This window comes from Capra hircus, chromosome 19 (genome assembly GCF_001704415.2).
Source record: "Capra hircus breed San Clemente chromosome 19, ASM170441v1, whole genome shotgun sequence".
Lineage (NCBI taxonomy): Eukaryota > Metazoa > Chordata > Mammalia > Artiodactyla > Bovidae > Capra > Capra hircus.
In genome coordinates this window covers 23327513-23353093 of record NC_030826.1, presented here as the reverse complement: position 1 = coordinate 23353093, position 25581 = coordinate 23327513, and the positions used below count along the sequence as shown (strand labels likewise).

At 35.7% G+C, this 25581-nt stretch overlaps 1 protein-coding gene across 2 annotated transcripts in view; it reads right to left on the bottom strand.

The window, feature by feature from the left end:
- PAFAH1B1 (platelet activating factor acetylhydrolase 1b regulatory subunit 1) overlaps positions 1 to 25581 on the bottom strand; it is a 65684-nt gene that overhangs the window by 14920 nt on the left and 25183 nt on the right. For both annotated transcript variants that reach the window (XM_018064414.1, XM_018064413.1), the window contains 4 exons: positions 20957 to 21177; positions 2825 to 2909; positions 2468 to 2542; positions 1369 to 1575 (listed from right to left, as the gene is read on the bottom strand). In XM_018064414.1, the coding sequence (XP_017919903.1) occupies positions 1369 to 1575; positions 2468 to 2542; positions 2825 to 2909; positions 20957 to 20988 (399 nt within the window). In that variant the 5' untranslated portion in view covers positions 20989 to 21177. The remainder of the gene's footprint in view (positions 1 to 1368; positions 1576 to 2467; positions 2543 to 2824; positions 2910 to 20956; positions 21178 to 25581) is intronic.

The following is a 25581-nucleotide window of genomic DNA, read 5'->3' as shown; positions in this document are numbered from 1 at the left end:
AAATGATATAATTAAAATACTGTCATTAAAAATGACCAAAAAATGATGATTTCATTAGAAACCAAGAGAAGTATTTCTAAAATAAGTTTAATCAAAAAAGAAATAAAAAATACAAATGCTTGTCACTAACAAAACAGCCATGTGTACACATTAAATAAAGACTAAATGGAAGAGAGAATTTTAGTAGTTGTTGAGATATGTGTTATGGTTATATATCAAGCTTCTAAAACCTCCATTTGTAATATTTTAAAGCTGACCGAATAGATGGGACCTTAGCAGTTCTGTTTGTTTTTATACCACTGCTGCAAAATCAAACATTAAGACTGAGCTTTCCATCTATTTGACAAGCCGATCTTAACCCCATGGTTCATGACAGGAGTGCAGTTTTTAGTAAACAAGACTATCATGAAGTTAATAAATTAAATACACGTCAACATAATTTGAAAGATAGCAACAGATCAGTTTATTAGATAGGTAGTCATCTCAGCCTACAGAAATATGTAATGCAAGTATGTATATAAGACTCTCTTCAAATCACTTGGCAGCACGCCCCATCGATCACCAGCCCACAGGAAGAAAGAAGCCATTGATTTAGAAACTAAAGAAACCACAAAAGGAAAACATACAACCTGTTTAATTTGAAGAATGGGTTAAGTACATACATTTAAGTCATGCCTGCATTATATGCTGACTGTTGCTATATGATACAAACAATCTTGGCAATCTACTCACATTTTCTTAGCTATACCTCTACAAATGAAAGTTAAAATCTAGAACTTAATCTGAAATAATCTTTAGATAGAGAAACCTACTTAAAATTTTAAAACCATGTTTTACTTATCTCTCTGTACGTGGTTATACAACTTTCACTGTATTGTGTCTCAATCAAAGGAAACTATAAAACAACTTTTTTCCTGACTAAAAAAGTCCTCTATTGAGTTATTTTGCATAATATATTCATCCCTGAATTACTAGTTTTATAATCCTATATTTGCATCTATCACTTCTGCTTATCAGCTCAGTTCAGTTCAGTCGCTCAGTCGTGTCCGACTCTTTGCAACCCCATGAACCGCAGCACGCCAGGCCTCCCTGTCCATCGCCAACTCCTGGAGTCCACCCAAACCCATGTCCATTGAGTTGGTGATGCCATCCAACCATCTCATCCTCTGTCATCCCCTTCTCCTCCTGCTTATAAATAAGGCAAATACTTATACTTCCAGTCTTCAAGAAGACAACTTATTCAAGCACTAGGTGACCTATTATTTGTCCAATGTTAAACTGATGACACCCAATTTTCTCAAATTAACATTAAAGTTGCTTTTAACAATTATCCTATTGTACATCTTTCAATTTTGAAAGAAAAACTACCTTAATTGTAGCATCCTCTGAAGCAGAGACCATAACACTGAACACAGGATGGAAAATGACTCGAGTGACTGGACTCCTATGACCACTCAATGCATATTTTTCTGGTGGACGGGGAATCCATTCTTTTGGGTCTCTTTTCTGACCAAGAGGTCCACCCGACGTAAATTCTTCTTTTGCTTCATTTAACTTTGATTCTAATTCCATAACCTTAAGAAGGAACACACAGCAGTTATATACAGATAGATTCTGATAAAAATTGTATATTTGGTATTTTTTAAAACTGCCTTTATTTTGCATCCATATATGCAGAATCAAATTTTAGCAATTTACAAAGCATTTGTTAGATTTAACTGAAAATTATCTATATTACATATCACTAAAATCTTAGTGGGGTGACAAAACTGCACTGAGAAAAACTCAATACAATTGTGCCTGAACCCCTTAAATTGAAGAATTTGGAAGGTGCTGGATGCAACTTGAGGAAGAGCAGGAAATCTATCTTGATCCCTTCTAATTCTGCCACCCTTAGTAAATTCTTTCCAAACTTCGTTTGCACTGTACCTGTTCATCAGAATACTCATAATAAAAGCTAACACTACTGACATCTATGTGCCAGGCACTTTCCTAATAAGGGCTTTTTATGGATTAAATCATGTTATAACAACATTATTCATTCTAACTTTGCCTACTGAAAGTACAAATATTAGGACCTTAGAATATTACTTTTTGCGCTCACTTAACAGATCAAAGCTCAGAGAAGAAAATGAAATGTCTAAGAGCACATTTTAGTGCTCTCTTCCTAGCATCATATTCGTTCCATGTGTTCTTCCCAATAAGTATATAAATGGGTTCTTCAGTACCAATTCCTTGAAGTCAGGGCTGTGTTACGTTCAGCCCAGCCAGTACTCCTGTTTGCCTAAGTTAGCAATGTATCAGCAATGGTCTGTATATGCCATAATACATAGAAATGTATTTTTATTTACCTTTATAAGGTTAATCATAACTGCTAATGCAGAAAAAAATGTATTATGTTGATACTTTCAAAGTTTATATTTAATATAATACTCTGAATACAACTAAAAGAAAAAGATTTTGTTACCTTCTTTTGTAATCTAATAACAGATGTCCATTTTTTTTCCAAAAGCCCAGCATATTTCTTATCTAATTCTTCATTCTAGAGAGAGGAAAAAAGATTTTAAAAAAAAGAAAGAAAAAAGGGCTCAAATACAAAACCTCACATCATACACAGCATTCAATCTCTAAGCCCAAACATCACTAAAATTATCTGATTATACAAAGAAGGTGTGTGTTGGTGGGTGAATTTCAGGTTTAGTGCCAAGTAAAACCATAATAACAAATGACAAGATTTTGAATAACTGAGGTGACTGCTAACTACTGATACTTCAATAAAATCTACTCATCAACTACATGAGTAACTGTAAAAAGTCAAACATACCATATCTAATTCAGCTTCCTTTTTAAAAACTGAATATGCTTCTTCGTAGCCATTTGAACGAAGATAATCTGCTATAGCTCGATTTCTGAAAGACAACAAATTCAAATGATAATAAATTTTCATTCCTATGTTGAAGAAAGTATTTTTTTTAAATCTCATAAACCTTAAGACAACTTTTTTTTTTTTTAAAGAGGATTACCCTTCCAATCATACAAGCATTTCACAAGAAAATGAACCACCCACCCCACAAAAGCCTCTAAAACAGTTAACCCTTCACAGCATATCCATAAGATTGTTAATACTATTCTTGAACTTTTAGTTATATTTCTAATGCGTTGTTTACCCTACAAGTTGTAAGATCAAGACCTGGCTTATATAACTAGTTATCATTTTGTGACAGTAATTATCAATTTTGTTCATGTTTACACTTAGCCCTCCTTACTATGAATACTTGTCATTCTTACAGACACTCAAGGACTAGCAAATGAAATTTAGTTCTGTAAGGAGAATTGTTCTGGTAAAATTATAATTAGCATTTTAATATTAGAGACAACTTTAAACCATGAGAGTGGGTGGGGAAAAGGCACAAGCTACAAACAGTACAGTGTCATAGATGAGAGATTAATTTAGAATTACAAGGTCAGAACATCACACTTGTGGGCCATGGGAATGAAGAAAGTATAGGATTATTATTGTGAGTCTGTGTGTGCTTCTTACAAGCCTGCACCTTCTGGCCTGTTTTATTAATGGATAATTTGATTCATTCAGAAATAAATTCTTTACATGAACCTGTAAATAGTACTACTTTGTAATTTCCAAGCAGTTCTACTTGGGCCTTCTGAAGTAATACAAATAGGAAGGCAATGGCTCTCTCAAAACAATTTCATCAAATACTGTGCTGTCAAAGCCTATATTACAAACAAACAAACCTTCAACAAATAAATTACCCTTTGGTAAGAATATCCCAAGTGGTAAGGAAAACAAAGACACTAAAAGACACCTATCTATCACTTAGCTTTATTTCCTTCTTCAGGCAACAAAGGGAAAAACGTCAAGGGTTTACAAAATCTTAGGCAGTATTTGTAAATATTCACTGTTCCTACACAGCTCTACTCCTTCTTCAGAGTCAAGCCTGAGTGCTGGAACTTTGCCTGAACACACTACACACAGCTTACAATTCTGAAGCTCATATAACAGACAATATGTACACGTAACATGTACAAATTTTAGCAATTATTATCGTAATGGACTTTTTTTTGGTAAAGGAAAGACAGATAAATGATGATACTTTTCTAGGTAAGAATATTAAAAGAAGAAACTATATCCTTTTCCTTACTAAAAAAATCCCAATATTTTGAGATTAATACTAACAGGTCAGCACAGGTCACTCATACCATGCTCTTTGCCTATACATTCACACGTATGCTTTAATCAAGTCACATATCTGTTCATTTCATTCAATACACTGAAAACCGGTCAGTGTTTCAACATTTAAAATAATGTTACAATAAGTATTCATACAGTCAAAGCTTTTCAAACATCTTTACATTTAAGTCAAAAGATGCTACAGACTGGTTATTTGTATACCCCACAAATTCTTATGTTGAAATTTCCTAACCCCTCAAGTAATGGTGTTTGGAAGAGAGGCCTATGTGAGGACGTGTAACTTGTATAAAAACTTTTTATAAAGTTTTACATCTAAAAAACAGCATTCACTGCCTCTTTTGATCCTAAAACCATGCTGTTAAATTAGGTAGGAAAGTGTATAACCCCTATATTACATAATTGAGAGACTGATACATTCAAGGTCATAAAACAGGTAGTGAAGCAATTTAGGTAATAATTCCAATCAATATTTACTGAGCAGGTGGGGAAGAAACTGGCCAAGTAGGTGGAACACTATACCTCCCTCCTTTACCTAGAGTTGTTCCATTTTCATATACTTCCATATACTAAATTTCTTCATAAATGTTTTTAAAGTGAATCTATACTGCAATTTAAAAAGTCCAACACACAAACTTTTAAAAATTCAAATACAGCTGATTTATAATGCTGTACCAATCTCTGCTGTACGGCATAGTGACTGAGTTATACATACACACACACACACTTCTTTTTAAAAATATTCTTTTCCATTATGTTTTATCCCAGGAGACTGGATACAATTCCAGTGCTATACACTAGACCTTGTCGTATATCCATTCTAAATGAAACAGTCTACATTTACCAACCTCCAAGTTGCAGTTCATCTCCTCCCCCACCCCACCCCGGCAACCACTGTTTTGTATATAGGTTCATCTGTGCCATAATTGTAGATTTCACATATAAGTGATACAGTGTTTTTCTCTTTTTGACTTATTTCACTTAGTATTATAATCTCTAGTTGCATCCATGTTTCTGCAAATGGCATTATTTTGTTCTCTTTTATCACAAACATAGGGGTACCCTCTTTTTGAATTATAGCTTTGTCCAGGTATATGACCAGAAGTAGGATTGCTGGACCATACAGTAATTCTATTTTTAATTACTGTTAAAAGAAACTCCATACTGTTTTTCATAGTGGCTGCACCAACTTACATTCCCACCAACAGTGCAGGAGGGTTCAATTTCTCTACACTCTTTCCAGCATTTGTTATTTGCAGACTTTTAAATGATGGGTATTCTGACCAGCCTACACAAAGTGGGACATGGGAGAAAACAGTTGATTCACAAGTTTTTGGTACATGGTAATAACATTTATTTGTACAGAACAGGAGAAGAGGAGGGGGGAAAAAAAGGGGGAGGCAGGAATATAATTAGTTCAGTTTTAAATCTTTTGACCTGAAGTGGCTATACGACATTTAAGTAAAGATATATGATAAAGAAGGTAATTGAACATAAAGATCAGAAGCTTAAGAGATGGATTTGATGTAATTAAAGAATTGGGGAAAACTGGTGAATAGGTAGCAGTGTTTCAAACCGTAAGTGGTGAAAAACACTTTGGAGCAAGGAAAGTAGAAAGTAAATGATAGAACTTTGACAGATATCAAACTTTTTAAGAAGCCATCAGAAAGTGAAGAATCCTGTTACAGTACAAAAATTAAGAGATGTCAGCAAGCCAATGGAGAAGAACGTTTCAAAGAAATGGAAATCGCTACCAATGACAAAGATCTGAGAGAGGTAAAACATAGTTTGAAAAGCGTCCAAGCAATCTGGCTATTCATAGGTTGACTTTAGCAAGAACAGAACGTAAAGCAGCCTCAGTATTCCACTCTACAGTAAGACTTAAAATGAACACTGTAAAATACTGGAGTTGGGGAGGAGCAGTGAGACTTGAGAATATCAGGCATGCGCTCTCTATCCAAGGAAAGTTAAATATCTAGTTAGAAACCATATTTACACTTAACAGTTTAGAAAAAGAGAGCTATTATACGGCATTCAGTTAAGTTCAGTTCAGTTGCTCAGTCGTGTTCGACTCTTTACAAGCCCATGGACTGGAGCACACCAGGCCTCCCTGTCCATCACGGACTCCTAGAGTTTACACAAATTCATCACCATTGAGTTGGTGATGCCATCCAACCATCTCATACTCTGTCATCCCCTTCTCTTGCCTTCAATCATTTGTAGCATCAGTGTCTTTTCAAATGAGTCAGCTCTTCGTGACCAAAGCATTGGAGTTTCAGCTTCAGCATCAGTCCTTCCAATGAATATTCAGGACTGATTTCCTTTAGGATGGACTGGTTGGATCTCCTTACAGTCCAAGGGATTCTCAAGAGTCTTCTCCAACACCAGAGTTCAAAAGCATCAATTCTTTGGCGCTCAGCTTTCTTTATAGTCCAACTCTCACATCCATACATGACCACTGGAAAAACCATAGCCTTGACTAGATGGACCTTTGTTGGCAAAGTAATGTCTCTGCCTTTTAATATGCTGTCTCGGTTGGTCGTAACTTCTCTTCCAAGAGCAAGCATCTTTTAATTTCATGGCTACAGTCACCATCTGCAGTGATTCTGGAGCCAAAAAAAATAAAGTCTGACACTGTTTCCCCATCTGTTTGCCATGAAGTAATGGGACCGGATGCCATGATCTCACTTTTCTGAATTTTGAGTTTTAAGCCAACTTTTTCACTCTCCTCTTTCACTTTCATCAAGAGGCTCTTTAGTTGTTCTTCACTTTCTGCCATAAGGGTGGTGTCATCTGCATATCTAAGGTTACTCATATTTTTCCCAGCAATCTTGATTCCAGCTTGTGCTTCTACCAGCCCAGCGTCTCATGATGTACTCTGCATATAAGTTAAATAAGCAGGGTGACAATATACAGCCTTGAGGTACTCCTTTTCCTATTTGGAACCAGTCTGTTGTTCCATGTCCGGTTCTAACTGTTGCTTCCTGACCTGCATATAGATTTCTCAAGAGGCAGGTCAGGTGGTCTGGTTTTTCAGAATCTTTTTCAGAATTTTCCAGTTTGTGGTGATCAACACAGTCAAAAGCTTCAGTGTAGTAAATAAAGCAGAAGTAGATGTTTTCCGGCAACTCTCTTGCTTTTTCAATGATCCAGAGGATGTTGGCAATTTGATCTCTGGTTCCTCTGCCTTTTCTAAAACCAGCTTCAACATGTGGAAGTTCACGGTTCATATATTGCTGAAGCCTGGCTTCAAGAATTTTGAGCATTACTTTACTAGCGTGTGAGATGAGTGCAACTGTGTGGTAGTTTGAGCATTCTTTGGCATTGCCTTTCCTACGGATTGGAATGAAAACTGACCTTATCCAGTCTTGTGGCCACTGCTGAGTTTTCCATATTTGCTGGCATGTTGAGTGCAGCACTTTCACAGCATCATCTTTTAGGATTAGAAATAGCTCAACTGGAATTCCATCACCTCCACGAGCTTTGTTCGTAGTGATGCTTCCTAAAGCCCACTTGACTTCACATTCCAGGTTGTCTGGCTCTAGGTGAGTGATCACACCATCGTGACTATCTGGGTTGTGAAGATCTTTTTTGTCTAGTTCTTCTATGTATTCTTGCAACCTCTTCTTAATATTTTCTGCTTCTGTTAGGTCCATACCATTTCTGTCTTTTATTGTGCCCATCTTTGCATGAAATATTCCCTTGGTATCTCTAATTTTCTTGAAGAGATCTCTAGTCTTTCCCATTGTATTGTTTTCCTCTACTTCTTTGCATTGATCACTGAGGTAGGCTTTCTTATCTCTCCTTGCTATTCTTTGGAACTCTGCATTCAAATGGGTGTATCTTTCCTTTTCTCCTTTGCTTTTCACAGCTATTTGTAAGGCCTCCTCATACAGCCATTTTGCTTTTTTTCATTTCTTTTTCTTGGGGATGGTCTAAAATATCATAATACTGAATTATCAAAGAGAAAGGGAATATAAACAAAAATACAGTAAATAAAGCTGAAGTTTAAATGTGTATGATATCATTAGGGGAGGTACAACATACTGATGATGTACAAAGTCTACAAACCCGTCCCAGAACAGTCTAGTCAATTCTATTTCCACATCAAATACCAGGTTCCCATGGCCAAGTAACTCTCACCACTGCCTGTTACCTCGCCACTCAACATCTATGCCAATTGAACTCATACTGAGAACACAGAACCTCTAACGCAGGCAAGGTGTACCACCATCACATAAAGAAAGAATAAATAAGATTGAAGAACCTGCTGGTTCTAACAAAAGCCTAAAGGGTGCTTCTAAAGTTTGCTACTAATTTCAGTTGTTGACTCAGAGTTGATCTTCATCACTTTATTAATGATGGAAGATGCATACCCTTGAAAACAGGAGGGCATCAAAGCACAAGTTTATAATAATCTCTCAAAGAAACTTCATACACGAGTTAAGTAAATCTACTAAGCCTTCGGAGATGAAGAAAAACAAGTATCACTAGAATCAAAGAAAAATTCACACAGAAGTGCAACAGGTCACTCTGAGTAGAACCAAAATCAATAAAGCCGTGCAGAATCACAGAAAACGGCTAAAATCAAAAGAACAGACTGAGGTGAAGGATTTTACCTATGAATTCTCGCTGACATACGGACGGTGCCATCCTGGACAGTCTTCTGCTCACCTGTAAGACTGCTACAGTAACAAATGAGACTTCGTTTTTCTAAACTATTCTTAAGCTTATTAAAAATGCAAGGATTGTATTTTAAGCACTTTAGCTGACTTCCTACATGCCCTTCATTCTTATAGCCCCAAGACAATTTTTGTAGCTGTAATATCAGTAGTATTTGTAGTATGAGTCATACATAACATCCCACCACTACCAACCCATACACAACCTCACATTCTTATAGAGGGAAGAGTATCAAAATGCTATGAACTGCTAGTTAAACAAAAATGACTCTAAAAAGATTAGATAACAGGAACAATAAAAGCAGAATACTTCAGGGTCCCCAGCATTTCTTACCAACAAAACTGAAGCAGAAAGAATTACAGAGCATGCACTACAGGGGACTGAGGTAGAAGCTGTTTTTCAAAGGTAAAGACACCGAGGCTCATAGAACTTAACTGATATTTTTTTTTGGGGGGGTGGCTAATAAATGATGAAGTTGAGAATCAAAATTCAGGTCTGTGAAACCAAAATGACAATAATAGTCTTTCTTCAAACTCTGTACTCTAGTACTCTAAGGCTGAATAAACATGTTCTAGGAATTCTATAAACACTCAAACTTTATTGTTTATATGAGGAAAAACTAGGTTAAGTTAGAAACTGACAAATAGATGTCTTCTCACCAGGTCCATTACAAAAACACACTGATCTCACCTATTCAGGAATGAGGAAACCAGTGGGGTTAATGTGCACTGCTCTGATAGGCTGCAGCGGCCCTATGAATGTGGGATCCCTACCGGGTTAGGAGGGCACACCACCAGGATAATGAGAAGACCAGAGCAGCAGGATCGAGCATGCAGGTTCACACCACCAGGAGCAGCACATCATCATCTTTGGTGCCGTGCTACAGAAGACAGCCCGCACAATGACCCAGGCAATGCCATTTTAGACAAACGCCAAGATGAATTACACAGTCCTGCTGAAGATGTGAAGAAAGTTCACTGCAAGTGCAGAGACACTACTGCGGGTCATTCCACAAACTGCTGCCATACATTAGCCAACTCTCAGACAGGTAGGTAACATGGTTTCTTAAGTATGCTACAGTCACCCACTGAGACTTTGGGGAAAGGGCAGTACTGATAAGGTAAGTTCTTGGCCATAGGTCTTACACCTCTCCAACCTCCTGTGCCCTGACAAAGGATTGTAATAATTAACCTTCATCATCACACTTGAATATATTTCAAAAGGGTAGGCCAGGATTCAACTACTACCAGTCCTGGGACAAGTAAAGCACAGCAAGAGGTTACAATGAGACCTAATTCTGGCAGTGGTGAAGTAAAGGAAAATAAAATTTAGGTAAATCATGGTAAGTGGACTCGTATCTTCATCATTAAGTAAAAGAACAGGTACCTGGTATACTGAGGGGAACTGGGAATGAGAATATGATGAAGATCTCAATATCTGTATGATCAAATGCTTCAACATTCTTGATTTTAGAACATTCCTTTACAATAGAAAGGTCTTCATTAATATTAAAAAAGATATCTTATTAATATTTTAAAAAGAAATTCCTCAAACTTTCAACCAATAAATAATACTGTTAATGGTAAAATACTACAAATATCTGCATTAATGCCAAGAACAAGAAAAGAATGCCTATTACCATTACTTAAAATTGTTCCAAAAGTGATCCACATAAATAATAGATATAAATACTGGAAATGAGATTAAGGTATGACAGAAATGGCTGAAAGATAGGACAGAAACATTATGAAGGACATGCAAGGCAAGAAAAAGCAGTTTAAGTAGAATTTTAAAAAAGGCTTACTTATCAGAAGCATATAGGAAGATTAGATGGGATACCAACTAAATAAACAAAGAGCATCATAAATAAGCCCTAAAGCATAAAAGTAAAGATCACTTAAAATCAGATATTTACAACAGACATCCCTAGAATTACCTGGCTAAAAAAACTTGTATGGGTCAAGTCATAATACATGGTTGTCATTCCAATGCTGCCTGATGAATCATTCACTTGTCCCTAGTCTCCTTTCTGTACTCTCAAATATCTAACTGTATCTCACCTTTCAGCTGACCGTCAACTTCACCAAAAAAAAAAAAAAAAAAAAAAAACAAAGAACAATAAACCAGGAGCCACTCAGCATACAACTTTCTCAACTTCCTTAATTGTATTTGGGGCACTGCCCTCCTCTCTTTTCAGTATGACTTCTCTTTTAATACAATCTTCTAAAATACAATCAAATAGTTCAGGGAAATAAAATGTCATGACACAATAGAAGTTCTGCAGCTCTGTATGAGTTCAACAGAAAATCAACAATTTTGACATTGATGACCACATCTTTATTACCTTTAGAAATGCCTACATCTCACTCAATAAATGCTGAAATGTATATCTTGAAACATTAAGCAATTTTATAATCTTGGTTCAATTTCACAAATGAAATATGTTTTATTTACTACTGCTGTTTCGACAAGTCTAACAATAACAACAGAAAATACCAGTACCTCCTACAGTATGTGTGCTTAGTCTCTAGGTCACATCTGACTCTTTGTGACCCCATGGACTATAAGTCATTATTTGTTATTTTGGAATGATCAGAATATGATGCATTCTACTGAATGAAATATTTCAATTAAAAGCTTTCAAAGAATAAAAAGATTAAATATAACACAAACTGAGAATAACTTTAATCTTCCTTTGAAGACTCAGAAGGGCTCATACTCTATCACCCCAAGGAAATATAAAGGCAGCAGAACCTCAAAACAAGCTAGATGAAAGCAACATATTAAGAAGTGTATGTCTAAATATATACTTATATTTATAGCCAATGAAAATATAGTTTAACATAAAAAATTTGAAATTGAAAGGGTATGAACTACAGTTACAGTCTCATTTCAGTCCCAGCACTCAATTCATATATTTCGCCTTTGTTGCCAAGTATTAAGAGATTCTAATTCACACAGGTAGCAATGTACTCCTATGTACAGATACAATTTTAGTTTGTAGCAAAGTACAGATGTTTACTTTCTGTTTTTAAAGGCCAGGACAGAGTCACTTTCTAATAGACACTAAATATATACAATGTTAAAATACATGCACAGGAAAAACTTGAATCCCTCAAATAACTGAAGAGGTTTAGTTTTCTAAAGCAAAAGTGAGAGTGAAAGTGAAGTCGCTCAGTCCTGACTCTTTGCGACCATATGGACTATAGCCTACCAGGTTCCTCCATCCATGGGATTTTCCAGGCAAGAATACTGGAGTGGGTTGCCATTTCCTTCTCCAAGAGATCTTCCCAACCCACGGATTGAACCCTGGTCTCCTGCATTGTAGGCAGACGCTTTACTGTCTGAGCAACCAGGGAAATGTTTTCCAAAGCAAAACACAGCTTAAAAATATAGTAACAAAAAGACATGAAGGAACCTCAAAATGCATACCAAAAAAAGTCATTCTGAAAAGCCTCATACCATGTGATATCAACTTTCCAGAAATGGCAAAACTAGAGGAAAAAGATCAGTGGTTTCTAGGAGCTTTGGAGAAAGCAACAGACAAGCAATCACGGGGGAGTTTTAGGGCACTCTCTACAGGTAAAGGGGGATTTAAGAGAAGGGTTAAGGGAATTAGCTTTACATGTGCCAGCCAGAATTAGCCAACAAAGACAAACAATTATCCAAAAAAGGCCTGAGATGACTTGAAGAAGATTTAGCTCACCTAAGAAGGACCTGGAAAACTAAGAGGTAAAATGCCCCAAGAGCAAAGGACTATATTAATTAGGTAGAAAGGTGTACTAAGACAGCACATTCAATTTCAAGCTATTCAAGCTACATCACTCTTTCCACAAAACAGAACTATACTCAAAAATGCCACATAGGACCCATGCAAACTTTCTTAAGAGAAGAGGAAAAGCAGCAAAGCAAGTAAACTAGAGGAAAGCATGCTATAGAGAGAAAGAATAACCCCTGGAAGCAGCAGAAAATTACAGATGAACACTCTATACTTCCCCCCAAAAAATCTAAGGTAACATAAAACTGAAAATAAAAGGAATCCAAAAGACACAATACAATATAACCAAATATACTAAGAGAAAAAAATAAAGAACATCCAGGGACTTCCCTAGCAGTCCAGCGGTTAGAACTCCCATGCTTCCACTGCAAGGGGATAGGAATTCAATCCATGATCAGGGGAACTAGGATCCTTCATGCCATACAGCCAAAAAAACACAAAACAAAACAAAACCTAGCTTGGGAAACATGAACAAGTATACAGATACTATGGGTACCTAGGCAGAAAAGCAAAAGGAAATAGGCTGACCTAAAAAGACTCTGATGCTGGGAGGGATTGGGGGCAGGAGGAGAAGGGGACGACAGAGGATGAGATGGCCGGATGGCACCACTGACTCGATGGACATGAGTGAACTCCGGGAGCTGGTGATGGACAGGGAGGCCTGGTGTACTGCAATTCACGGGGCCGCAGAGAGTCGGACACAACTGAGTGACTGAACTGAACTGAACTGAACACTTCTCCACTGCAACCTATAATGTCAGAGAATAATCATCATCTATAGTTACTTTGTTTAGAAGAAAACACATTAAACTTTTACTTTTTATTTACACAAAAAAGAAATATATTTGTCTTCTAAAATAATGAAACAATACTGGCACATATCTTCATTCTACATTTATCCAATTTCATTCTTCTCTTCAGAAGTAACCATGCTTAACACTTCAGGCCTTTATCTGTGCATCTACACAGAGACAGGCACAAAAGAAATGCACAGCTGTGTGTGTGGGGGTATTTAACAGAAACGTATTATACCATCTTATTTAGCAACCAGATTATTTGACTTATCAAGAGATCTTACAGACATCTTTATGTGTAGAGACACACATAAATGTATTATATTTTTAAGCTACTGGTGACTCTGTTGGATTTCCTATGCAGACGCTATCACCTACAAACACACTTGGTCTCCTTCCTTTCCTATAGTTCTAACAGTTTTTGTTGCCTCCCTGAACTGGCTAGAATCTCAAATACAAACATAAATGGTAGCAGGAGCATAGAACTCTGAACTTGTTCTAAACTTTAATGGAAATGCACTTGGTATTTCTAATGTCCGCTGTAGATTTCTGGCAACAAGCCTTAATCAAATTAAGTAAATATTCAATTTCTTATTTTCTAAGGAATTTCTAACAATAAGGATTGGGTATTAAGAATACAATTTCTATATTCTCTGGACTGACCACATTTTTTCCTCCTGTTTATTAATACAGTAATTGTACTAACAGGTTTCTAAACACTGAAAAACCTTTACATTCTGGCAATAAATCATATTTGGCCATAATCAATTTTTTTCATATACTACCGGCTTCAGTTGTTATATTTCTTTATATCTGAGTTCATTTAAGAATTAGCATGTAGTGTTCTTTATTATTTTCCTCTTGCCTGCTGTTGCTGTCAGGGTTACTCCACCCTACTAAAATGAATTCCTAAGTTTTCCACCTTTTCCTATGTTTTGGAAGAGACCTCATAATCTGGGAAGTTACTGGTCCTTAAAGACTTGACAGGAAGTCTAGGCTAGAAAATCACCTGAACTTGGTCTGTACCTATTTTTACCATTTCCTCTATAGTCAAGGTTCTATTCAAGTTTTCTAACTTCTCTTAAATCTGATCACATATATTTTCTTAGAGAATCACTCAGGTCATTTAGATTTTCAAACTTAAGAGAACATTCTCATAATTTTGAAAATCACCTGACTTCATTTTATGTTGCCTTTTTCATTATTGTTCATTTGTGTCTTTTCGCTTTCATTTTAGTCTCTTTTTAAAGCTAGTTTTTCATTTTACCTGTCAAATTACCAAGCTACATCTTCTATTTCATTAATTTCTGCTTTTATTTATGAATTCCTTTTTCTTGAAAGTTCATTTCTCTTTTTTTTAAAGATTCATTAAAGACTATCTAATTTTCTGTATGCTATGAGGGCTATATATCCTAGGGGTTTTTGATGTGAGTACCATATTATTGATTTCTTCACTTCCTAAGGTTCATTTTGCTTTCTTTATTCCAGTTACTTAGAAGTATATATTTTAAATGCTCAGATGGATAGATTGCATTATTATAGTGTTATGATCAGCAAATGAGGCCTATGTGATTTCTGCTTTTTTGGAATTTGAGATTTTTTTTTGCAATCTAAAACATGGCAATTTTCCCCCTAATACTTATAATTGAGTGAGAAAAATGTATAATCTAAAAATTCTTCACTTTTTACTTATTCATTTTGGGAGCAAAAAAATGTATTCTCTGGCATGCAAAGACCCATAGAGGTCCACCTATAGGTCCATCTTGAAAAGGTACATAATGACAAAATCTACCCAACAACTCTTGATGGAAGTAAAAGAGGAAAGTGAAAAAGTTGGCTTAAAGCTCAACATTCAGAAAACTAAGATCATGGCATCTGGTCCCATCACTTCATGGGAAATAGATGGGGAAACAGTGGAAACGGTGGCTGACTTTATTTTTCTGGGCTCCAAAATCACTGCAGATGGTGACTGCAGCCATGAAATTAAAAGACGCTTACTCCTTGGAAGGAAAGTTATGACCAACCTAGATAGCATATTGAAAAACAGAGACATTACTTTGTCAACAAAGGTCTGTCTAGTCAAGGTCATGTATGGATGTGAGAGTCGGACTATAAAGAAAGCTGAGTGCAGAAGAATTGAGGCTTTCGAACTGTGGTGTTGGAGAAGACTCTTGAGAGTCCCTTGGACTGCGAGGAGATCCAACCAGTCCATTCTAAAGGAGATCAGTCCTGGGTATTCATTGGAAGGACTGATGTTGAACCTAAACTCCAATACTTTGGCCACCTGATGTGAAGAGCTGACTCATTTGAAAAGACTCTGATGCTGGGAAAGATTGAGGGCAGGAGGAGAAGGGGACGACAGAGGATGAGATGGTTGGATGGCATCACCGACTCGATGGACATGGGTTTGGGTGGACTCCAGGAGTTGGTGATGAACAGGGAGGCCTGGCGTACTGCAGTTCACGGGGTTGCAAAGAGTCAGACACAACTGAGCAACTGAACTGAACTGAACTCAACTCAACAAGAGTAATCAAAATAAGAATATAAGAATGGACCAAACTCATCAAATTGTACATATTAAATGTGTATAGTTATTTATGTATCAACTATACTTCAATATAAGTGTTAAAAAGATACAATAGGAAAATTGTTGCACGAAAGAATTAGGGAGTGAACATCAGATCAAACAGTACAAATATCATCAACCAGGACAATGTAAAAATAACAGACTCCCTTCATCTTCCATGGAGGAGAATCAATGCATAAAATTTGATAAAGAAATAGAGGTATAAGATGTACAAAAGTTGCTATTAGATGAACTAGCAACAGATAATAAACATTTCCAAACTCACAGAAAGGGTGACAAAAAATATTAAGAGCAGTTTGTAAAGTATAATTCTATTTTATAAATCTTAAGGAGGAAAAAGATGTTCATGCAATGTTTGTAAACATATGAAAAATGTCTTCAAAAAATTATATAGGGGTAATGGTGGCCACTTCTCGAAACCGGGACTGAGAAAATGGGGGGTTAGGTTTACATTTTGACATACATTTCTTTTGGTAACAGAATTTTGTTTAATGAATAGTGAATTTAAAGTCAGAAAACTACCTCTGTTACTAGTTGTAAAATTGGATCATTTTAATTTCTCCCACCCTTGATTTATCTAAAAGATGCTTGTCATATCCACATAAATGGTTTTCATATTATTACTCATGTTTATATGCCCCAGAGTAGTAAGAACACACAAGGTAGGCAATACACATTTGCTAGGTTGAATCGTAAATTATGTTTCAAGTTTGTAAAAAAATTAATTTCATTTCTATTCCAAAAAAGCCTAAAAGAATTTTATGGTTTAAACTGCTTGCCAACCTTTAGAAATGCTAAAATGTTACAAAGGCCAACTGAGGTGCCAAAATTTATCTTACTTGTAAGAGGCACATAAACACTTATTTCTTGCTATCATAGTAAATATGTGTTCAGATCATTTTCAAAAACAGGAAAAAAAGCAAAACTCTTCATTTTATTTCCTTCCTAAAAACTGGAGGACACTAAATCCATATCCTAAATGTATATTTAGATCTGTGGGACAGATCTGCTTTGCTTGATGAACATTTTTAAGTCCGTTATCTCAAATTCTGTAAAAATTTAGCCACCTGAAATTAGGTTCTTCTCTTCTCAACTGATTTTTAGACAAATTAAAAGCTCTATTCTTGGCCATAATTTAAATATTCATCCTGATTATGAGGGTGATAAGCAAGACTTGCAGTCAGCTCTCACAAGTTATTTAGAAGCAAAAATCTATCTAAAGAAAAGACAGAAACAAGAATGATTAAAAACCAGATATGCCTTCTATAAGATAAAAGTACATATGCAAGGTCAATCATTACAATATTCTTTGCAATTACAAAATAGTGGAAACTACCTATATGTTCAACCATGGAAGGAAGAATGGTTGAAACATTGGTGTATAAACAGCGGAGTACTATCCAGCTATTGGAGGGGTGGGGAAAGAAAAGGATTTCTATGAACTGACATGAGTGAGTTCCAGGAGACACTGTTAAGTGAAAAAAAGTAAAATGCAAAAGAGAACATACAGTATGCTGCCTTTTAACTGTGAAAGAAGCAAGAAACAGGAAACATACATAATAAAGATGAGGAGCAGGTGCAATGTAAAACACAAGAAACTGGAAAAGCTATTAACAGAACAGATGTACCCAACTGTATTTCAAATGAATGATGTAACTACATGAAGAGGGAGAGAAAACACAAAATGAATCTATGTAACTTACACACTCAGTATTTCATTACACACTCTGTCTTCAGTAGAACGGATGGGGGAAGAACTGCATTCAAACTCTGGACCCTTTCCAGGAGAGTTTTCACTGGTAGGAGCATAGTAATAATTCTGAAACTATTTTAGAAGTATTACAGTCCTCCCAGAGGACAGCAGCAACGTCTGGAAATATTTTTGGTTATGGCATATAGTGGGCAAAAGCTAGGGATGTTGCTAAACAACCAAGCATGTACAGGACAACCCCCAGAGCAAAGAATTACCCAGCCCCAAATGTCAACTGTGCAAAGACTGAGAAACCTTAGCACAAATATGAGCTAGGGAGTCTGTATATGTGTTAACACATATATGTATTTCCTAGTTCTGTCTACTTAAAGGGCCCTAAAGCAAAGACATCCCTAGTAATGAGTACACTTAATGCCCATATCTTGATCTCAAATACCACTCAGCTGGTAAAAAATCTGCCTGCAGTGCGGGAGACCTGAGTTCGATCCCTGGATTGGGAAGATCCCCTGGAGAAGGGAAAGGCTAACCACTCCAGTATTCTGGCCTGCAGAATTCCATGGACTGTATAGTCCATGGGGTCGCAAAGAGTCGGACGCAACTGAACGACTTTCACTTTCACTAAGAAGAACCAGGGCTTCTTGGAGCAATGGCTGACTCTATGGTTAAGGCAAATCCTTGTTAAGGTACACAAATTGTTGAGGTAAACAAATTGTTAAAGTAAACAATAAGCTTGGAACATCCTATTATCCTAGAAAGTAAGGAATTGCTTACAAAAAATGATAGGGGCACATAAAAGAGCAAACTGAAGAGGCTCCTATGTGAAATCTGTGACAATTCAAGCACCCAAACAGTACAATAGTAATGAATGATAAACAACTGGAAATTTAAGAACCCATGAATTAATACCAATAATGAAAAGACACAGACATAAAAGAAATAAAAAGAAGATGCACTGATTACAGTAAAATGCTGAGTGCTGACTAATAAATACAGAATGAGTAGTAGTGTTAGAAAATCATCACTTTACAGCCACTGTAGTAAAGAATCATTCAGGCAAGAATAATCAATGGATGTTAAATCTAGGGGAGAAATATCGATAGGAAGAAGAATGTCTGCATCATCTTAAAGTGTCTCCCCATTTATTTGCCGAAGAGGAAATAACGGTAACTCTATAATGGAGACAATAGGCACTGAGACTGAGGGGTCAAAATTAACATCATCATTGAGGGATGTGCCTAGATATGATATTCTGACAAGAATTCAATATTATTTATGTAGCATTCTGTCCAAGAATGCATAGACTGGCTCTAATTATGAGGAAGAAAACAAAATGAGAAACACTCTATTTTGAAAAAAAAAAAGACTTCCCTGTTGGTCCCATGGTTAAGACTCCATGCTCCCGACACACGGGGCATGGGTTGACGCCCGGTCAGGGAACTAAGATGCCACATGCCACAGGATGCAGCCAAAACAAAGAAACAATTGAAAGACTCACAAATAACAAATGCTGGCAAGGTTATGGAGAAAAGGGAGCCCTCAAACACTGCTGATGGGAATGTAAACGGGCACAGCCAATGAGGAAAATAGTATGGAGGTTTCTCAAAAAACTGAAAATAGAACTATCACATGACCCAGCAATTCCACTCCAAAAACACTAACTCAAAAAGATATGTGCACTCCAACACTCACAGTAACATTACGGACAATTTCCAAGGTATGGAAGCAACCTGTCCACCAACAGATGAATGGGTAAAGATGATGTGGTATATATACAATGGAATAATACTCAGCCCCAAAAAGGAAAACCTTGCCATTTGCAGCAACATGGACAGACTTGGAGGGCACTACGCAGTCAGACAAATACTGTTATGATATCACTTATATGTGGAATCTGAAAAAATACAGCAAACTAGTGAATGAAAGAAACAAAAAAAACGGAAGCAGACTCACACAGAGAATAAGCCAGTGGCTGGTCATCAGTGGGGAGAGGCAAAAGGGGTTATCATGGAAGTATATGAAATTGTATGCGTGAAACATCTGAAAATTGTAAAGCACTACAAAATTTAAAGAATCTCTCATTCAACAAGAAAAAATTTTAAATACTATTCAAAAATATTAATGCCATGAAAGACAAAGAAAGGTTGAGGAAATGTTCCAGATTAAATGAGATTAAAGAGACATGACAACTAAATAAACCCAATCCTGGACTTCATGGTATATCATAGAGGGGGAAAAAACGCTACAAAGGATATTACTGGCCCAAGCAGTAAAACTGAAGTACATTTAATAAAAAGTGACAGTGTTAAATTTTACTGAAGTTGCTGTTTTATAGAAGAGTATAGTTATTCTTAGGAACTGCACAATGAAGTATCTGGGGGCAAAGGTCCTTCATGCATGCAATTTACTCTCAAATGGTTTTTAAAAAACTACACATGGCTAGGGTGCAAATGATAGAGCAAATGGTAAAAAAAGTAACAGGTGAATTTGGATAAAACATATAATAAGTATTCTCTGTACTAACGCTACAATTTTTCTAGAAATCTGAAATTATTTCCAAATGAAGTTTTTTTGAAACCTACAGGAAAATCCTTAAGAAACCTAGAATATTAAGTTAAAATGTCCCCCCAATACTCCTCATCTATAAAAACAGAATGCTATAAAATATGGGATGCTTTAAGACACTATAAAATAGTACTAGTCACATAATTTCATGCTGTTTTCATTAATGCTCTTGCATTAACTATATTAGCCACTTCATAAAGTTCATATACAATAGCCACTGGATGATCAAAGATGAAAAACATAGTAAGACAAAAAGGAAAGGCATTAGCAGTGACAACAACATAAAAGACTTCATTTTTCTAATACATGGATTCCAGACAAAAAAAAATGTGAAGTGCTTTGAAGCACCTACCTTCCTATTGAACATAAGATAGTTAAGACAAGCTTAGAATAAAACTTATCCCAAATAACTTACTTGTTTTTTCTGCTTCAAAAGTACACATGATGTCAAAAGGGTAAGTAACACTAAGTCAAAATAAGACCCAGTTCTAATAGTCAGACCAAATAGCCCAAACCAATATTTGAACCCTCATAACAGTTTTAATTTAGAATACATCTCTCAAAGCTGTATTTTAATCTACTTTGTCTTTTATGAGAGGATTAAAAAACAACAACACAAAACAGAGAAACTTACAGTTCATCTCGTTGTCTCTGGGACAGCACCATTTTGGCTGTAATATCAAGCTTATTCAATATAGTGGTATGTCCCTCTTCTGGCAAATCAAAAAGCTTTGCAATCCCTGGATTTGTAATTAAATAAGCCACTAAGTGGCTTCCACGCAGGGGAAAATGATTCTTTCACAAGTGAATCCAACGTGTAACCAGGAGATATTCAACAAGTAAGGTTCATTCCACCTAAGGAGAGAGAGAGAAAGATTATTTCTTTCACTTAGAATTTAAATTATTACTTGCTGTATACACTCTCAAAGGTGAGGTTTACTATGATGGTAATATGAATACCAGATGATGCTTTTTAACCTACTGTGAAAATCAATGCCAAAACAGTCATTTTATGTATTTTAAATGATTTTTAACAGTTAACTGAACCAAAACAACACTATTCAATTTTATTGAATTTCAAATATTAACATATAACTTCTAGAGAAGAAAAGTTTTTCCTTAATGACAAAAACAAATTTTCTAATTTACAAAAAGTATTACCTGAAAAAAGTAACAATATAAGTATTTCACAAACTGTCGACAAGTCAAAGGTTCTAACCATAAATAAATTCAAGATTGAATGTTAGCAACTAGTAATCTTACAACAGCTGATATTATTTATAATGTAAACAAACTATTTAGCTAATCTAATGCCCTCTTAACCAATACATTTAATCAAGAAATAATTTAGCATTGTTCAATGCTTAAGAAGTATGTATTTAAACTGAATGGAGTACATACTTCTTTGTACTCAACCCAATTCTCTAATCTTGTTAATATTAATATTTCAGAGCCCTTTGTAACTACAACACATGATCGGTTCAATGAGAATAAATGTAGGTAAAAGAAAAATCGAGAATAATTTCTTAAGGAATTATTTTTCAAATCTCCTCTACTTTGTAAAAGTTTAAGTACAGTTTGTCTTATCACACTGTATAAATATAGCTAGAGAAAACAATTTTCCTTCAATTAAAAATACGTTAAGTCTGAAAAAAATAAACATGGAAGAATCTCATTATCACACCAACTAATCAATTTTACTATGATAAGACATTAGAACAAGCATATGAAAACAAAAGTATGTGATATCCTGAAAAAAAAAAGCTAGACAGAATTTGCACTGTAATTGGAAAATACAGTTGACACTTGAACAACACAGGTTTGAACACTTAAAATTTTAGCCTCACTTTTCTAAGTCTTAATTGTCACACCAAGCCAAACCACCCAGGAACTCATATACTCTAACAAGAAGGTTCAATAGGATTATCTTATGTTGGTGACTATGTGAACTGTCTACAGATTTCTATTACTGGGACAATAGTAACCCACTGACAGAGCATTAATCATATAAATCAGAGTGAAAAAGAAGCAACAAAAATGAAAAAACTCCACAATATTATGTACATTACAAGGTTCAGTTTAACTATGGAGAGACTACCTCTAGACAAAAAAAGTAAATTAACGCACAAGAATTACTATAGGCATAGAACATTAGCATGACCTAATCAGGATAAAACTAAGATATAAAGAAATCATTGAATATAATAGTGTACTGCACAAATTTATCCATGCAACATACACTAAACACAATGAACCAGACATCATGTTTAATGAGGGCAAAGACTTCTTGGTCTTTACACTGAAGAAGTTACAGTCTTCTGGAAGAGTCAGCCAAGCAGTTAAAACTGTGTGAAATGTGTGACAAGGATTTCCAAAGAGCAGATGATGATGATTCAACATAAAGCTGAAGCGATAATAAGGACAGGCTAGGCCAGAAAACAAGCTCTGGTCTTTACAATTTATCCTAGGAATAATGCGGAGCCCCTTCCTTTTTTTAAAAGAAAAATCACTCTCATTTCTATAGTGAAGAAAGGACCATAAAGACGGGAAAGGAAGAAACCAGGTAAGATATTTGCAGCGATGAAAATGGAGACCTACACTAGAACAGGAGCTGTAAAGAGAACCTGAAGGGCGAGAGCAGAAGGGGTCAGCCAAGGGGTCAACTCAAAAACCTTCTAGATTAGAAACAAGCTGAACTAAGTAGAACTACACATGAAGGGATGAAGAAGTGTGACTCATTCCATCTTTAGATATGTCAGCTCTAAAAAGAACCAACCTAAGGGGGAAAAAAAAGTTTGTTACTTACCTGCTCAGAGATGGTATAATTAGACTAGAGCCAGGCAGAGCAACACTAACACTTAAAGAGTCTACAACAGAGGCTGAGGAAGCAATTAAAGAAATAGAAGTAAAAAGGAGAGGGAATATGTCAAGTCAATATGGGAATATTTTAAGGAGAGACAATCAACAGTACCCAAAGTTATCCAACTGTCAAGCAAAATAAGGTATGAAATGGGTCTGTTTCATTCATTATAGAGTTCACTGATAACCCTGATGAGAATAATTTTAGTAAAACGGTATAAGAGCATGGTTCAGCATTGCAACACCCATAATCAAATGGGCTGATGAGTGCACAAAGATGAAGATGGTTACCATAAATATCTTAGAAACAGATGGAAGTATTGAAAAGCAGTTTTTATGGATTGTTGTTTTTCTCAACCTAGCAAGATGCTTAAATGTTAATGGAGGAAGGAAAAAAAGACACAGGAGAAATAAAGGAATGAATTATTTTAGTATCACCATTTTCACCACCTAATTAACCAAAGACAAACAAACAACCAGACATGATGTATCCCCTGACAGAATAACATCACACACCTATAAGGTATTGTCACAAAATCAAATCTGAATCTGTTCAAGTTTCTGGCTCCAACTATCAATTACCAAGAAGCATAAAGGGCCAAAGAATATGTGAAAAACACCACAGAGATATAACCAGTAAAATCCAGATTTTGAAAAACCCTATAAAATAAATGACCCAATTTCTTCAAATAAATTCCAAGGAAACTGAGAGACAGAGAGAGAGAGCTGGAAAGGGAAACCTATAGATTAAAGGAGATAATTGATATAACCACTGGAATACACTGACCTTACTTAGATCTAATTTTTTTTTAAGTATAAATAATTTTTGTGAAACAAACCAATTAAACATTTGGGGATATGTGAACACTGACTGAATGTCTAATGATATTAAAGAATAACTGTGAGTGTTTCAAGGGGTAACAGTATTGTGATTATTTTTAAGTCATTTAAAAATATACAATGAAAATTTTATCAGTAGAATGATGTCTAGGATTTGCTTTAAAAAAATTTGGAAGAGTGGATGGAGGGATATATATGAAAAAATATTAGCTTTGAGTTGATAACTGTTGAAGCTGGGTAATGAGTACATGAATGGTTAATTTTCTCTACTTTTGTTTATGGGTCTAAAGTTTTCCATATTTAAACAAAAATCAGAATAGAGAAATACTCAATGAGAGGAGGAGGAAGAAAACGGAATGAGAGATCTAGATACAAAAATGACTTACCTCTTCTACTGTTATTATGAAGGAGAAAAACGTGAAATCTTTTTATTTCAGGAAAATAGGAAATGAGGTCACTTGGTGGGTAGGGGGAGTAAGGAAGAAGGGATTAAGAGCCTTGAAATAGCTGCTATGAAGAAAGAGGACAAAAAAAATACAACGGGAAGTACCGGACGGAGATTTTTAAGACTGGAGACCATGAACTTTTGGTGGTGACAATCTTACAAACATGTGACTTTTCTTTGGCAGTTGTCTGGCTACAGAAACAGAAAAGTCACACATTTAGAGATCTAGGATTGGGTTGAAGGTTTACAGGGTATGTGTGATGAATGCATAATGAGGAGATTGGAAACAATGGATCAAAGAGCCTCAGTGCCATTGTGCAGAAAGTGAAAACTGAAAAGGCAAACAGATAGTAGAGGGATCAAGAAAGCAGAGTTTTCTATTTCCCAGGAGACCACTTGAAAGGTGGTATGCCAGAGAGTAGGATGATTAAATTTGAAACGTCTCGATTTGCTAATTATATGTTATTATTTACTACTATCGGTTAATAATGTTTTCATTACAACAATTTATTATCAATCTATATTTATAACCAACAGTACAAATTAACTAGGCAGTATTTTCATACCACCTGGGGAGGAGTCCTAAATCTTTTGGGGAGTCACTAAATTCGTTTGACAAGGTGATGAAGAGGCAAGACCTCTTCCCTCAAAAAAGCACATATGAAGATAAAATATTAATACATACATGCATTTTAAGGGGGGTTCACAAATCCTTCCAAAGTCAACATAATGAGCGAAAAGACTTCTCATTTTTGAAATATATTTTGGCAGTACTCCAACAATCCCCTCTAAGCTACTTGCATGTATCACAAACATATTTCAAAGAAGAGTTTGGTTTATCCATTAGCATGCATGTCAATATCCAGACATTCTCAGAGATCAGATCTGTGTTGCCTGAGCGCTAGAAACAGAGGCTTCTTCAGTATGTTTTTTGGAACGCAGAATTCTTAAGCATTCTACATTCTAACACAACATACAGTTTCCTGCCACACCAAAGCAACTCTCCTAGACAACATCGTTTATTACGGCTTAGGTAAGTACCTCACCACAGAAAGAGAAAGAGGAAAAGTAAAAATAGAAAACAGGAAATAAACAGAGTATTAAAAAATAATCTT